Source organism: Epargyreus clarus, unplaced genomic scaffold, assembly GCF_041222505.1.
Source record: "Epargyreus clarus isolate Ecla_fem2 unplaced genomic scaffold, WU_Ecla_fem_2.2 ptg000010l, whole genome shotgun sequence".
NCBI lineage: Eukaryota > Metazoa > Arthropoda > Insecta > Lepidoptera > Hesperiidae > Epargyreus > Epargyreus clarus.
Genome location: NW_027332218.1, coordinates 2,374,547 through 2,390,894, shown reverse-complemented (window position 1 = coordinate 2,390,894; position 16,348 = coordinate 2,374,547). Strand labels below are relative to the sequence as shown.

Below are 16,348 nucleotides of genomic sequence, written 5' to 3'. Positions count from 1 at the left end.
AATATATGTTTTTTAATTAATTGATTAATTTATATGAAAGTCGGTAGTATCTTACAATGGGTACATGGTTTCCCTTATTTCGGTTTCAAATTCTTCGAAGTCATGACTGAAATAATAATAATTAGTGAATTGCAATTCGTATTAGACTAGAACATAAATAAAAACAGAATGGGGCACTACTTACTATTTTGCATTATGAACACATACTAGACGATAATATAAATGTAACAGATTAAGCAGTACTTACGAATCTGAGGAATCCTCAGGTGGCATGTTTACTGAAACTTCTAAGGGATATTCATCACCTGTTTCAAAATACGTCAGATTCTGTGAAGACAATATTTTATTGTATACAGTGTCTTAGATTAAAATAATATCAGAGTCAATCCACAAATAACAACACAAATGAAAAAAATTAATTTAAATTTTATTTATTAATTTAAATATAAAAATCGCATTAACCCATTCATTGCCACTTAAATTATAAAAACATCACTTGGGTGCCATATAATGTTTTTGTTGGTTACAATAGGGAAGGCGTAATATATTGTGTTTTTTAATTATTAAAACCCCATAAATGACAAAAACCCATCGAAAAACGATAAACGCACCATATACGTTGGTGGCACTGGTAATAAACATTTATTCGTTAGTGCCACTCAACGCACCGTTTGCGTCGACGGTTATTTGATATTATGCAATAGGTCCTAATTGCCTGCTGATACCCGATATATAAATGTATATTTTACTAAAGCTCTATCCGGGGGTAGGTCTGTGCTAAATAGATTTGCAATCCATAAATCCACAAAAAATGTAAAAATATAGAGATTTTTTTAAAAAAATCCTAATCCTGAAATTCGATCCACCGTAAACATAAAACAGCTGATTCGATTCAACGCACTATAAACTGACTGCCTAGGCCTTACCAGCTATAAATTTATTGGTAAAACTTAGCTATTTGTTAAGAAATGTTTCTTTTTATTTTTTACTTTTAGCGAACTACTTTATTCCTAAATACTCCTAATAAAAAATATGTAAAACCGCGCGAGTCTCTACGGCAGAAATATAAAGAAATAGGGATATTAATAGTGGCCGTTCAATTATTTACAGTAATATAATGTTCATAAAAAACAATCCAAATATGTTTAAACAGAATAGTGATAGGCATAACCATTTAACAAGAAACAGACACATTCTGGCTAAGTAAGTTTCAACGATCCTTTATGGGACTTGGAGTACGATTTTACAATAAAATACCCAAGCCTATACGAGATTTACCCATCACAATGTTCAAGCGACTTGTAAAAACAGCTTGTACGTAAAGGTTATTATAGTGTAGACGAATATATTTATGACAACGACAAGGACCTGGAAATAAAAATACAGTTCCGCTTAGGTTAGATAATTGTTTTATTAATAATTATGGTAATCTTTAAAACAATCGTTTAAACAAAACCCGTATTGTTCGGGACAATCGGGACAGAAATATGGAGTATCTTTTCGTACTTTTTTTGATACCCAGCACTGCCTACACCGACGTCGTAAAACTTTTCTCTTGTTGCCTTCATAAGTACGAGAACAATGTTGAAGAACATGCACTGGTTTTTTTGGTAGTGAATCGCGCGTAGTGTCTCGTACATTATTAATTAACAACTTCGTTATAACTTGAAGTCTGTAATCATAAAAACTTTTCTTAGGCGAGAAAATGTTGTGCAGTGTGTACGAATTATACAACATTTGCTGGAACACGTGAACTCCTAATTTTTTGTACCAACGAATAGTCTTGTGTTCACAAGAATAATACGATAACATTTGATCCTGGTGATCTATGCCACCCATGTATTTATTGTATTTTTCTATAACTTCAGGCTTGGAAACTGTTTCACCGCGTCTATTCGTTACACTGGTCATATTAGATTTAAATTGTGATGAAATCATTAAAACATCCCGCCGGTCTTTCCACTTCATGACACAAATGCCTTTAGGATTGAATTTTGCTATCGAATCACCACGTTTCAATTTTTTTTGTGTGACTTCCTTTGGATTATTTTTTCGATTTACCCGTAAAGTACCCGTACAATACGTCTTAAGATTTAATAATTTGTGTGCAAGATTTACTGAATTATAAAAGTTGTCCATGTAAACAGAATAACCCTGGTTTAAATAATTATTTAATAAATTCAGAACTACTTTTTCACTATGATTATCACCTCCCACTAGAGTATCCGACGCGCCGGCATATACAATCGTCTTCAGAACTACTCCATGTTCGTCGGTTAAGATATAAAGTTTAATACCGTACGGATGTTTTTTGCCTTTAAGATATTGACGGAATATCAATCGACCACGAAACAAAACCATTGATTCGTCTATAGCTAAATTTTTAGACGGGCAATAAATTTCTTCCATTCGCTGGTTGAAATAGTTAATTAAATTATTTATTTTCGAAAGCCTATTATCAGACAAGTCGTCTCCAAAATTTAACGATCTCATGATTAACAAAAATCTGTTTCTGCTCATGTGATTCGAAAATGCTGTTATATTAAACAATGGATCCTTTTTCCAATAGTCTGTGATTCGGTTGAGTCTGATAGTACCCATGTGAAATAAAATTCCAAGAAATACTTCAATTTCTGGAACAGTTACATCTTTCCAGAGTCTTATTCTGCTCTTAGGATCTCGTATATTCGATAGTAACCTAGATGCGTAATCGTTAATGTTTCCAACTAACGTTTTATAAAAATCATCAGTCACAATCAATTCAAAATAATCCCATGGTTCATTTTTTTCTGGTAATATTTTGAGGTTGTTTTCGTGTCCATTAAACTCTATTGGTGCAATATTATGATCATATTCACTTTTCCATTCATCAATATTTACTTGTAATGGGCCGTTAGAACTTATATTATTATCTTCACTGACTTGCGCCGCATCCTGACTCACTTGCGATTGCGTCTCATCTTCACTCATTTGCGTCTCATATTCGCTCTCTTGCGTCGCGTCTTCACTTGCATCAGAAAATAAGCAATCATCTGATAGAATTTCCTGATCAACTTCTGTTTGTAAATCGTCTTCATCCAATTCCAGTATCTTAAGAAGGTCTTCATCACTGAGTCGTTTTTTTTTAGAGGGTGGGGTCACTTTCACTTTTTCTTCCTTATTATCCTCTTTAAATATACTTCTCATTTCGTTTATAATATCTAAATCCTGCAATGATCTATCTAAATTTAAGTCATCATTACTCGCATTTTTTTCTACCAAGTCAGTCAATTTACATTTACCATCTTTAATTTCCAGTTTCTGACTTTTAATTATTTTAATACCTTTCTGTTTCGCCACACCTCCTCTCGTTTTAACACCGCGTCTTAAAGAGTAAAAGTTTTCATTTGCTGGTGATGAAAGTTTACTCGTAGAAGGTTGGGGTTCTATTAGTACATTTGAGTTTGAATTTGAAGATTCTTGACTTTGAAGAGACATAAAATTATGTTGATATGGACTGGCTGATGACGTTGAAATCACACATGAGTCAACTCTGTCTTTACATACAGATGTGTCTTCATGACGTTGATTCGACGTATCATCGTATTCATCTAATGAATCAACAAGAGGTTCAGCCAATTTTTCGGAATTATTATATTGTGATTCAGGGAAAAGCGATTTGGCACGTTTTGATCTTTTAGATGGTTTATTTTCTTTACTATCAGTTGTTGTCACTGTAACAAATCTGAAAAAAAGGAGAAGTCAACAAAAATTTAAAAATAAAACTTAGGATGTAAATTAATGTTTATACTAACGCTCGTGGAGACGGTATTTCATGAATTGTGTAGCGACGTCGTCTTGGTGTCATGCAACTAAAAAAATAAAGATCTATCAATTTAGGAGAAACTTAAAGACAAATATTATATTTTCTTATCATTATGAATTTTAAGATTATTATGAATATTATGAAAATTTATTTTAACACAGAAGAATAACTTTCAGGATTAAAAAAAAATTAACCTTTTGTTATCATCGGGCATTGTATCCTTTTTATCGTTAAGAGCTAGCTCTAATATCTTATCTCTTCTTCGTTTCATTGTTTAAAGTACAAAAAATAAACTTTGGTGTTGATTAGAATTATTCAACAGTATCTCACCAAAATCATTCTGTAAAAAACAACATCCTGTAAAAACTAGCAAAGTGTTGACGGAACTGCTTATTCTATAAAAAGTAATGAAATCTCTAAGCAAAGCCAAGTCTAAGGTTCTTTTTTGTAATTTTTTTATTAATATAGTTACTGCCTTACAAATAAACGTGTCATAAAATGTTATGTTAAGCATAAATGGAGAATAAGCGAAATTCCTACAAATAAACTTGTAATAGCTTATACATAGTATATCGTCTATATAACCGTCCATACAAGAGTTATACAATCCCTCACCCTTGTTTAAGTTCCGTATAACATAAAATCTTTGACATTCTATAATATAACATCGCTCCATTTGATTGATTGACCTCTCTCTCTTGTTAGCCATTATTTACAATCAACTTTTAAAACTATTATTATGTTTTACAATAAACTTTTCAATATTTATGAAAATATACGATGTGAATAATTTGAATATTTGAACTTGAGAAAATAATAAATATGTTCAAATGACATTAAAAACGTCAACTGTAATTTTTGGTGATACAATTGACATAATATCCATAAACAATTGTCTACTTTTTTTGTGAAATGCGACGTTGCCGTTTCGTGCAGTTATACGTAAATTGGGTATAGTTATGACGATGTTATGCCGAGTTTATTTGTTAGAAAATTAAATTTTCTTATGCATAATTTATGCTAAATATAACTATTCATAGCATAACCATGGTATAAGTATATTTTTATTTGTAAGGCCGTTAGAGTTTATGTCACTGGCCGTTGAACATTCTTTATGCACATTTACTTGTTGTCACATCCAAGTCAATATTAGTAAAAAAATCGCATTAAATAACCTTAGGCTTGGATTGGTTTTACTTAGAGATTTCATTATTTTTTTATAGAAAAAGTATTAGTTTTCTGTCACACAAGTAAACCACATGCTTAAATTAAAACAGATTTAAAATAGTACGCAAATATATATTTTTTGTATTTTACCTCCTGCATGAAACTATCCAACAAAGAATATTACTGCTATGCCAAAGAACGCACCGTATGCGTTGATTTGATTTCGTTAGAGTAATGCGCAATAAAATCAATGAAAATAATGATAGAATTAAGGTTATTACTTACCTTTATCTCCCAATCAATAGTAGTATATCGATGCTCCCAATGAACAAATACGTAACGAACACTCAATAAAACTCAAGTTATTCCCAAATCAAAATAGAGGTTTTTACACCAACCGTCTTTTCGCTGCCAAAACAAAATTGACAGAGCGAGCCGGAAACCAACAGTGTTTCTATATTTAAAAATATTTCAAGTTGTGACTGTTGCCAAGTAATTAAATCAATTTCTACCAATTTTTAAGTGAAGTGATAAAAACGTGAATAGGTGACTCAACGCATATGGTGCGTTAGTAGCATGATGTAGTCATTTCAATCAACGCACCATTTGCGTTGGTGGCAATGAATGGGTTAAAGTCCCCCATGCAACCGAAATAACATCAACTTTTTAGGTGATTAGGACCAGAACCGAACATTGAACACCGTCCTAAAATAAGTCCCTTGGTTTATCTACGACTGTGTGTAATCAAAGCTCGTCTTGACCGACTGAAAAGAAAGACATAGCATTGAGAATATATGTGGTTGACTTACTTCATAATCTATATTATCTATAACATGCTCCTCTTCAATTTCTTCCACTTCAGAATCGTCCTCATCTCCAAAAAGGACTGCAACTAATTCTTCGGAAAGAGAATTTGGCGGATTCGAGATGCTACAAGAGAATTAACGAAATTATGTTACTTAAAAAAATAACAAATAAAGAAACAACAAGTATTGAACATTATTTAATCTTGTGGATTTTTAAAAGAATTCCACAATTAATATTTTATATTATTTCATTATTATTTTATTCCATTTTTTACTTTTAGTATAAATAAAGAATTACAATTATTGTACCAAACAAGTTTATAATGTATATTGAATAGAAGTCGATATCGATAACAACGAGTATGGCACATCTCTATGTACGCGAATCAATATGGAGGATACGGTGGCGCGAAATTTGAAACAAATCTTCAATAATTATAAATGATATATGGAATGCTTATGATAAAAAAACACTTTGTGTTAGACTAATAATAATTACTTTCATTGAAATACAGTACTCATTTTCAATTTCTATACAATAAAAACTATTTTATTGGTAAAATGATAATGTAAACATTGTTGTAAACAAAACATGATGAAACATACAAATTATACTATTATTATATTATTTCGTAATTGTAGTAAGGTTTAAAATCAAAATTTCAATAATAAATAACATTTTACTTACTTTTCCATTTTAAAATCACATAAACTTCTCACATCAACCAACTCACTCGCGGTAATTTTAATTCCCGCCTTATTCATAATACGATGTTGACAGCATAAAATTTGAAATGCCGTAAAATATAAAAAAATGTATGGATGCGTTAAATTTATTTCCGTAAAGACCTGCATAATTTATTTATCTTTATTTTGAACGAAGACAACCTAATAAAATAATATAGAATTAATAAAAAAATAATGTTTTTTTTTCGATGTAGTACCATGAAGTTATAGGTGAATATGGAGAACACACTTCGAATACCTACTTGAAGCAAAACTTACTTGTCTAAGTAGGGTAACCTTTATTTTTTTCCAGGACATAGCTATAATTGTTGCTGTCCATTTATAGGTTTACAATAATATTTATATAATTATCTACATCTCATTATTACTAAGACCGAGCCCCTAAAGATTATAATATAGATCATGATAATTATGCATGCGTATAGTAAATTATGAAAGAAGCTGTTTGTTAAAGTGTGAAAGTTTAGATGTTTCTGGGTTTGTAAATTTGGTTGTTTGTCATTAGTCTAATCACGCAGAAAGTGCTGGGTCGACATGGACAGAATTTTTCGCGGAAATAGATCATGACCAGGACATAGGTTTAGTTACCGCGGCAATACGAAATGAATGACTGAGATCTGTGCGGGCGCGAGAAATAGACATCATTGTACACATCATTTTACAACAACTGGTACTAAGAGACCAACCCAGAAATTGCGAAAAAGAAATCAGATGTTTCGTTAATTTTGTTGAATAATGTAACATAATAAACAGCTATTTTTTTTACAAATTTCTGGGTTAGTCAGTGTTAAGGAGCAGGAGTGGTAAGGAGGGTGTTAAGGTGTTTTTTAACTCGTGTGCTATTTTTAATATTACGTATATATATTATACGGGAATATAATAGGAACGGCAATATATAAAAAAAAAAAACAAAAACACTTTCCAAATTAAAATCATATATTATATATTTTTTTATTTATTATAAATGACTAAATATGATTGTTCTGTGTAGTTTCTGTCTCTTACCACGTAAATCTCGGAAAATATTTTCTTTGTGGCTCTTTAAGTGAGCACGTATACGCATTAAAAAAACGAATGAGCTAATTGTTTAACTATCTTAGTTTCATGCAAATCATTACATTGAATGGAGTCCGTGATCGGATGGTTAAACATTTCCTGCAACAGAGGAGTAAAATATTGTGATACGACATTGATTAATTTGTTTTCTACGTTATTTTCTCCAAGTTGGCCCATCAATTAATTTAGCTCGTTGAAAAATTTTGTCACAATATTTTACAATTTTGTAAGCTGCTACCGAAGAAAAATAAAGTTTGCTTCGGTTCACAAATGACGTAAATGAATTAAATTTATTTATAATCAAAGAATATGAATGATCTGTTGGCGGATTTTTAAGTGTTACTAAAGCATTATAACAATGTTCACAAGAAACGCGGGTAAAAATTTGTTTTACAATGTAACCAGTTATATAATATAAAATATTTTCCTGGTATGGACTAGTATGAAATGCGTCTAAATTTTGAAACACATTTTCAACATCTTCTTGATAGTCAGATTCATCCCGAGGTAGAAACAAACTTTTCGGTTTATTGAAATCGAAGATGTGTGAAGTCTCAAAGCCATTTTCTACGCAGTTGGCATTGATACTCGGTTGAATAGAATGTCTGAACAACATCTTTCTCATTATATAGCGGAACTCGAGAGGACACGGGTTATCTTGTGCCCGACCGCGAGCCCTAATGCATGAAAAAAATATTTCTAAATTGTCTTGTGAACACTTGAAACTTAACAAATATTTAATTGCATTTTGCTCCATTGTACACAAATCATTAACAAGTAATGAGAAACTGTGTATGTTCATTAAAAAACCCAGTAGAAAAGTTTTTCTAGGGTGGTTTAAAATACCTCTACCATTTAGTGTTAAGGATTTTAGATACGATTCAGTATCATTAAATATTGGTTCCCAATAACATTTGTTTTTCACCGACAGGGGAGACTTAGAACCTTTTCCGATGGGAGACCTTGAATTCATAAGATCAAACACTCTATCGATCATGTGCAAGAACTCTGCTTTGCTACTTTTAAAGTCGGGATGACCACTAACCCTCAAAAAATCGATTGCATCAGCAACTGATGAACTAAGTACATGCGCAGCAAGCCTAACATTCATTTTTTTGTTTTTATAATCAATATGTAAAGCGTCCCTCTTTGTAATTTGTATTTCGTGTAATTTTCGTATAAATTCAAACGATATATCGCCGGTATTTGACTTAATTTCAAAATCGGCCAACACATTTCTAGCGAGTTTTAGCATATGTGCAGCGTCCAGCAGACAGTAAATATTGCTCTTCCTGTTGGGATGTTGAAAGAACGGTCTTAAAATATTTTGATCTCGTGAACAACCTAAATATTGATAAGCCTTTATATTGGATGATGCGCCATCACAAGTCAGAGATCTAACGGTGACACCAATTTCATCAAGCAGAATTATTGCTGTTTTTATTAATTCGGATAGCAGCTCCCCAGGCAAGTTATTTGCAATAAAAAAATATGCAATTGGACACTTAAAACGTACACCGTATGAAACTATCTGAAATACGAGGACTTCAGAAGCTAATTTTTCTGAATCACTTACAGAAATTGGTCCTAAATCTACATAACCAAGAACTTTGTCCAATTTTTGATCATAGGCCAGGTTTTCTTTTAATGCCATTCCATCAAAAATTAAAGCAACATTTTTTAAATGTATTTTTGCAGGCAATTTTACTTGTTCTTTTAAATATTCGAGTACTTCAGATAAGAAACCAACATTACAGTTGAATCGAGACAAAGATCTTCGTATCGTTTCTACATGAGGCAAAGATGTATGTTTTCTTAAAAATTCGTAAGCCTTCGGAGACTAGAAATTCAAAGTTAAAGCGAAGGCTTTCACTTCTTCACTATAACGAATACCATGTGGATTTCTCTGTGGCTTTTTGAACTCCTTACAGATATCAGCAAATCGCCCTTGGATAATATTTTCAATTTCTGACTGACGCGTATACTTTTTAATAGTTGCTATTAAGGAAGACATATTCTGAATTTTTTGAGTTTGACGCGTCACTTTCTGCTTCAGAATTTTAGTTTTTCTCTGAAGTATTTTTTCTTTATTAGATTTTATTTTCGCTTGTACGCCCCTACAAATCATCGCAGGAACGTGGTCTTCACTGCTGCTGACCTAAGAAAACAAGAAAACTTTGTGAAATCAGCACTATATGTTTATAATCCAGTTGATTGTTTCATTTAAATATTTAATAAATAATAGTTGTGCCGCGCGGTTATAGGGCTATAGTAGCGGTGCAATGCGGTATTGCTCCACTCCTAAAAGTCACAGCATGTTCTATCTCCCTAAAGAATTCAGTTGGCAAAAAAACTTCTCCGACAAATAATGTCGGATTAGAAAATTATTATAACTTTTCAAATAAAATAAAAAATATTTGCTCTTCAACTTTGTAATACTCGTATATTTATTTAAAAGAGCAACCCTTCATGAGTAAGGAGGACTGACGCGCCAAACACATAGGGGCCTATCCATTAGCAAAAACAAATGATACAGTAAACATGAAGAAACGACTTCATGAGTAGGCAGAATTAACCGTCAAAAAAGGAGCTTCATGCTTATTGTTATAGTGACGGTTACCACATCGCAGTCGGCATTAACGAGTTTAGGTATATGTAGTATTTAAAACGATTCATAATAATATATTATGTAATACATATAAATGGTATGTATTTAATATTAAGTAAAGGAAAGAGAACTTACAGTTAACTTGTTAAGATTGCTTATATTGCCAAGAACTCCCTGACATTGTGTTTTACTGATATGGTCTTCAAATTTGCAGTCAGCATGTTTAACTCCCGTTTCCTTATGTGGAGAATTATTTTTATAAATAGTAGAACTAGTGCTTGGTACAGCCAGAGCAGCTGTTTGCACCATATACTCTTCATGTAATGTACTTGCTGTCTGAAAATTATAATATGGTTATGTATTTTACAAAATGTTGCCTTGTCATCATTAAACTTGAACTACCATTATTTCTAAATACTTATGTATAAGTAAAGGAAAGGGAAACTTACAGTTAACTTGTTAAGATTGCTTATATTTCCAAGAACTTCCCGACACTGTATTTTACTGATATGGTCTTCAACATTGCAGCCAGCACTTTTAACTCCCATTTCCTTATGTGGAGAATTACTTTTATAAATAGTAGAACTAGTGCTTGGTACAGCCAAAGCAGCTGTTGGCACCATAGACTCTTCATGTAATGTACTTGATGTCTGAAAATTATAATATGATTATGTATTTTACAAAATGTTGCCTTTTGTCATAATTATATTTGAACTACCATTATTTATAAATACTTTTGTATATGTAATATAGGTAATTAAATTAAGTGACATTTTTACCTTGACTGGTGATATTATTTGTTGATTTAATAATATAGTAGGAACTGCTGTTGATTTTAATCGTCTTGTTTTTAAATCATAATCTGTTTCTTGAAAATGCAAATTGCAAATCCTTGCGCTTTTATAGAACTTCATTTTCAATGGTACAATGGATAGCCACAATTTTCTTCGAGTATCATTTTGAGGAAATCTAAAAAATAACATATTTATGGTTTTAATGTTAACTTATTAACATGGCCTCCATATTTACCTATAACTTCATGGTTGACGGCCTACTAACAGGTGACTAATCTGTTTATTTATAAAATGCAGACAGGTCTATATCAGCTATAATGTAAAGCCTATACAGGTATATTGCCTAACATAATCCCACCAATCAGTCGCTAGCACTTTCATGCACATAAGATGATATGGCCTCTTAAATGTTAAAGAAAAACAATGTAATTAATTATTAACTCACTTGTACAAAATGGCTGCTTATGGCTGACTGTTTATGGCTGCTGCCAACTGTGGGCTGTGTGTTTGAGCTGTGTATTTCACCTTCATATTTGGTATTTTGTCTATTTATGTGTGTATCCAGTGCATCTGTTAATTTACGCACCACTGACGTTTTACATTTTAGTGTTGCCATATAAAAAACTTACTTAAATAACAATCATGTTTAACTAGACAGCTCTAATCGATGTATTCAACATAGTCGATTACTATAAAAATCAATCATTGTAGCATCCTTAATTTACGTCCCGTTATGTAATGTTTTGAATGAGCTCTAAATATATTTACTCTATATTTAGAGCTCCCAAACATCCTTGGCTGAAAAGCAAAGCTAAAGCCGTAAAACTTGCGGTCTTGCCTACATGGTCACAAGTAGTGATGTGATGTGCTAAATCAGAAAAAATTAAACTCTATTTAACCCGAGTCAAAATTCATGTAGCTCTGGTTGAACACGATTTACGTAACTAGATGAAAGAGTTAATGTTTTTTTTTTATTTAATTTTTATCAATTTATTCCCTTACCGTCGCATTAATAGTAAAAAAAAATTGGAACAGAGAAATAATATTTTCACCTGTTTCAATTCCTTCATTTTTATTGGAAGAGTTATTCAGTATCTATTACTAAAATAAAAGGAAATGATTGTATGAAATCGAATCATTTATTTATGTATTTTTGGCTTAAATATAATGTGGATACCAGTGATTGGGATGAATCGATCAAAGTACTCGTATAACTTTCATTTGTTGATGGTGTAGTCGGACTTATGTTTCTTTCTTCGACGGCTATGTTCGACGGTAACACATGGATGCTTATTTTGAATGTGGTTTAACAATGTGGTCGCATTTCCAATATATTTAAACACTGTTTACACGTAAGACGTCCACTCACTGGTGATTCAAATACATTCCAAACCAAAGATTTACTTTTAGGACATATTCAAAAACACAATGTAAATCTTCATAAATGTGACGCTTGTTTGTTATGAATGAATATAGTCTCAAATGATCGGCAATCTTCGCTCCGACTCGGTTCCATTCCGTTCAAGATAAGCCGAACTCGAGTTAACTCGAGTAGGGATGCAACATCATAAAAAATATCGATATTTTTAAAAGTGAAATATCGATGTCGTAAATATCGATGTTTAAGAACGATACATCGATGTTTTTTAAAATGTTAACAGGATTGAAATACGGCCATGATATAGTTAGAATAAGCGTGTTTACCTATAATGATTGAATCAAGATTACAGACAAATAATATTTACTTTAAGTAATATAGATATTGTACGCCTATGTCTAAACAGAGCTAACTAAAAATCGCGATTTTTGAGTTATGCATACCCTCGAATTCCTCGAAAAATTACCCGTCGAACAATATTATAATGTACCAATATAAAGAATGTATATAACATACACCGGCACATGAACACGACGCCAAACATACAACAACAACGCGTAACGCTGTTGGTTTGTTTGTTCTCTTACTCACTTCAAGCGTAAGAGTGAGATAAAAAATAGAAAAATCGAAGGCATGTGAGTAACTTAAAAGTATAGATGCCTACAAAGAGATGGCGCTGCAATAGAACATCGTTCATAACGATGTATCGATGTTTTTTTGTTGTTTAACATCGATGTTAAAACATCGATGTTTATGAACGATACCTCGATGTTTTATAACATCGATGTATCATGTGCATCCCTAAACTCGAGTTGAACTCGACTCACTAGCTCACAAGGCGGTTTTCTGTCAAACTTCGAACTTGACTTCTTAATATTTAGACGTGTGAAGACACCGCTAAACTACAAGCACAAGCCACACTACAAATTGTACGTGTGCCATCACGAGTTTATACAATCAAGGACCTCAATATAATGGATAAAGGAATGAAGACCGCGTGTATTCAATACCGCGAATGCAATTACGTCAGATCAGGTATTTTCTACACCCTTTCTTTCGTTGTCCTTCATGGTCTGGTCCTTGGTTCGGGGCTTCATTATCCACTATTATATGTCATAATACTAATCCTTCTTATACTTATCTATATTGCATTTATCTATATCTTAAATCGTTAATTAATTACATCGTATTTAAAGTTAAACCACCATTGCCACACCCTTTCATGCCTAAGGCTTAGATGAGTAAATTACATTGCTATTTTACTTATCAAAGGCCTTAGTAAACTCTGTTCTGGTTTAACGGGTGTAGTAAGGGAGACTCGAGGCATTCCAAGTTTGGCTTTAGGATAAAGTTTCTGTGGCTGAACTCAGGCAGTACTCACATACTGTCTGGGTTGACTACAGAAGTCCATGCAGCATGGTCCATGCTACTAAATATACACTACATAACATCGGTGAACTACATGTTGTTTTGTGACTTCTATCATACACATAATTAAATTATTTTCATGTCCACCAACCTAGAAAAAGAATGTAGGGTAGACATTGTACAAGTTATTGGAAATAAAGATTGGTATTTGAAAAAAAAATAATTAAAAATATAAATATTTAAACATCAACATTATAATGTAACATATTTAAAGAAAACAAAAATATCATTCTCAACTTTGGTAAGACATTAAAAAATATATCCTAAATTTTATTACTAGAGGGTTAGCTATGGAAATGAAAAACATTTTTATATTAAACAGATTTACTTTTATTAATAAAATTACATTACTTCTGCCTTCTGCTCTATGGAAGTTGGCGAAGCATTCGAAGCTGGCACTAAAAGATTCTTTGTGTCTATACCGTCATACTGTTGCTATTTTCATGGCAATGGATGGATCTTCTGACTATTCTGACTACCTACTATAGCGTCATTGTGGATTGCATTGGCCGTGGTTTCATGGAGTCTGCAGCGTTGGATGTTTCATTCAGCCTTTCCATCAGGAATCCACTTTAACTACATCATGTCTGTCAGGACCTTTTATTTTAGTGATCCAGTAGGAGCCCAAAGACTGGCTTCAGCTTCAGTCCCACACCAAACTAAAAAACTAAAACACTTTCTACACTCACCGCCCCACACTAGGATTCCCTGTATCGTGGGTGCTATGGACACACACAGAGACAAATACACATACACCCTGACCCAGAAACAGAAATCTAAATTCATCATTTAGAAATCTGTCTGGTCGGGGATCGAACCCGGGACCCTCTGCACGTCAGACCGGCATGGTGACCGCTCCGCCACGTGGGTCGTCAAACTGGGTGCATCTAATAGCCACTAAATCCCGGCTTAATAGAATCTACTCATCATTCTTCTATTAAAAGTTACATTTGTTCTCATCTTGCACTTCTAATATTTGGTCTTTTACCTTTATTCGTAGGTCCTCTGTATGATTAATGGACATATTTCGAGTTTCTTCTTGAATTAATTCTAAGAGTTCTGGTTCAGTTTCCAGCCTTATCTTAGTGGCAATCAATAGCTCTTAACACGTATTCTGCCATAGTAGATTTGCTAAGTAGTCCAAATTTAAAATTTTGTGTACTAATATAAAATTGTTCTATACGACATAATTATTGATTAAAACATTTTTTTGGGTTTATTTTTTCATAAATCAGTTAAAAAATACAACTGTCAGTCGCCGGTGCCTGACGCGGCCCAAATGATATAAAACACCTAAAAGTCATTTCACAGCGCCATGTCAAGCATGTTGTCAGGCACGATGTAAAATTACGTCTCGTAATTTGGCGGCAACGGCTCATTTCCTGCGCAAACGCACACGGCTATTGCTCACGGCTGCTGCCGGATGTCTAATGTCATATGTCAAACGACGTGTTGTCGCGCGGGTGCGCGCACACCCACCCGCACCCCTCTATACCCCTCTCATGTCTACCGATGCGTGTTTTAGTTGCACAATAGTTTCGGGAGCGTGCACGCATAAATATTATCGGATTACCATACTATGCAATTTATAGCTAATTTTGCTAGCCATGGATGATTTTGACGTATCTTTACTGGATTTGCAACAAATTGATGAGTTAGAGAGGCAGTTAACTCAAAGTAACTGTCAGTTATTTTTAAATTTTCCAAGTGAGGGTGAATCTAGTGACGAAGAGGAAGAAGTTTTGCAAATATGCACCAACAGGAAGAGGAGACGTGCGATTGAAAGCGGAGATGAAGAAGAGATTATAGAACAGCAGGTAAGATCACCAACCACTCAACAAAAATCTGATTTATGGTCTGAGCCGTCACGTAAGCGAAGACAGATTATACCTTTTACAGAGTGCCCTGGCTTGAAGCCGTACAACCTGAGAAGTTCAATGTCTCATTCAAAGCCAGAAGAGTTTTATAGTTTACTAGTCCCAGATATGATTTTTGAATCTATAGCTATTGAAACAAACCGTTATGCCAAACAAACGATCGCAAAGTTGAAATCTAAGAACCAAATGAAAAAAAATTCTAGGCTACTTAACTGGATTGAGACGAACACGGATGAAATAAAAAGATTTTTTGGTTTGATTTTATTTATGGGAATCGTAAAACTACCTAAAATAGCCGATTATTGGTCGACTGATCCCATGATAATGCAAAATTTTCCCCGGACAGTTATGCCACGCAACCGATTACGAATGGTGCACTTTTCCAACAATGAAAATCAACCTTCTAATGACCGATTGTACAAACTGCGTAGTTTAATTGAAACTTTAAATATAAACTTTGCTGCTCATTACAACCCCCAAGAAAATTTATGCATTGATGAATCCTTGGTCCCATTCCGAGGCCGAATCCTTTTCCGCCAATACATAAAATTGAAAAGGCACAAATATGGCATTAAGCTGTTTAAATTATGTACCAATCCAGGATATACAGTCAAACTTCAAGTTTACTGCGGAAAAAAAGACGAGACTGAATATACAACGCCCAATAATGTTGTGATGTCTC

General features: G+C 33.1%; 2 protein-coding genes across 2 annotated transcripts in view; one reads left to right on the top strand and one right to left on the bottom strand.

The window, feature by feature from the left end:
• Positions 1-8,731: 8,731 nt before the first annotated feature.
• LOC140745302 (uncharacterized) lies at positions 8,732-11,197 on the bottom strand. Its single transcript, XM_073077071.1, has 4 exons — positions 10,969-11,197; positions 10,639-10,839; positions 10,325-10,525; positions 8,732-9,739 (listed from the first exon to the last, which is right to left on the bottom strand). Exons 1-4 carry the CDS (start codon positions 11,170-11,172, stop codon positions 9,422-9,424), a joined length of 924 nt encoding a protein of 307 aa, XP_072933172.1. The 5' UTR covers positions 11,173-11,197; the 3' UTR covers positions 8,732-9,421.
• A 792-nt stretch (positions 11,198-11,989) lies between these two features.
• The window catches only part of LOC140745294 (uncharacterized), a 66,907-nt gene continuing 62,548 nt past the window's right edge, over positions 11,990-16,348 (top strand). The window contains exon 1 of the mRNA XM_073077066.1: positions 11,990-13,396. Within this exon, the coding sequence (XP_072933167.1) occupies positions 13,336-13,396 (61 nt within the window). The 5' untranslated portion in view covers positions 11,990-13,335. The remainder of the gene's footprint in view (positions 13,397-16,348) is intronic.

Excerpts from the sequence above, each read along its gene's own strand:
- LOC140745302 (XM_073077071.1), bottom strand. The coding sequence starts at position 11,172 with ATGTTATTTTTTAGATTTCCTCAAAATGATACTCGAAGAAAATTGTGG. Across the intron at positions 10,526-10,638 it reads GCAATCTTAACAAGTTAACT|ACAGCAAGTACATTACATGA; the intron begins GTAAGTTTCCCT and ends TATAATTTTCAG. Across the intron at positions 9,740-10,324 it reads GCAATCTTAACAAGTTAACT|GTCAGCAGCAGTGAAGACCA; the intron begins GTAAGTTCTCTT and ends TTGTTTTCTTAG.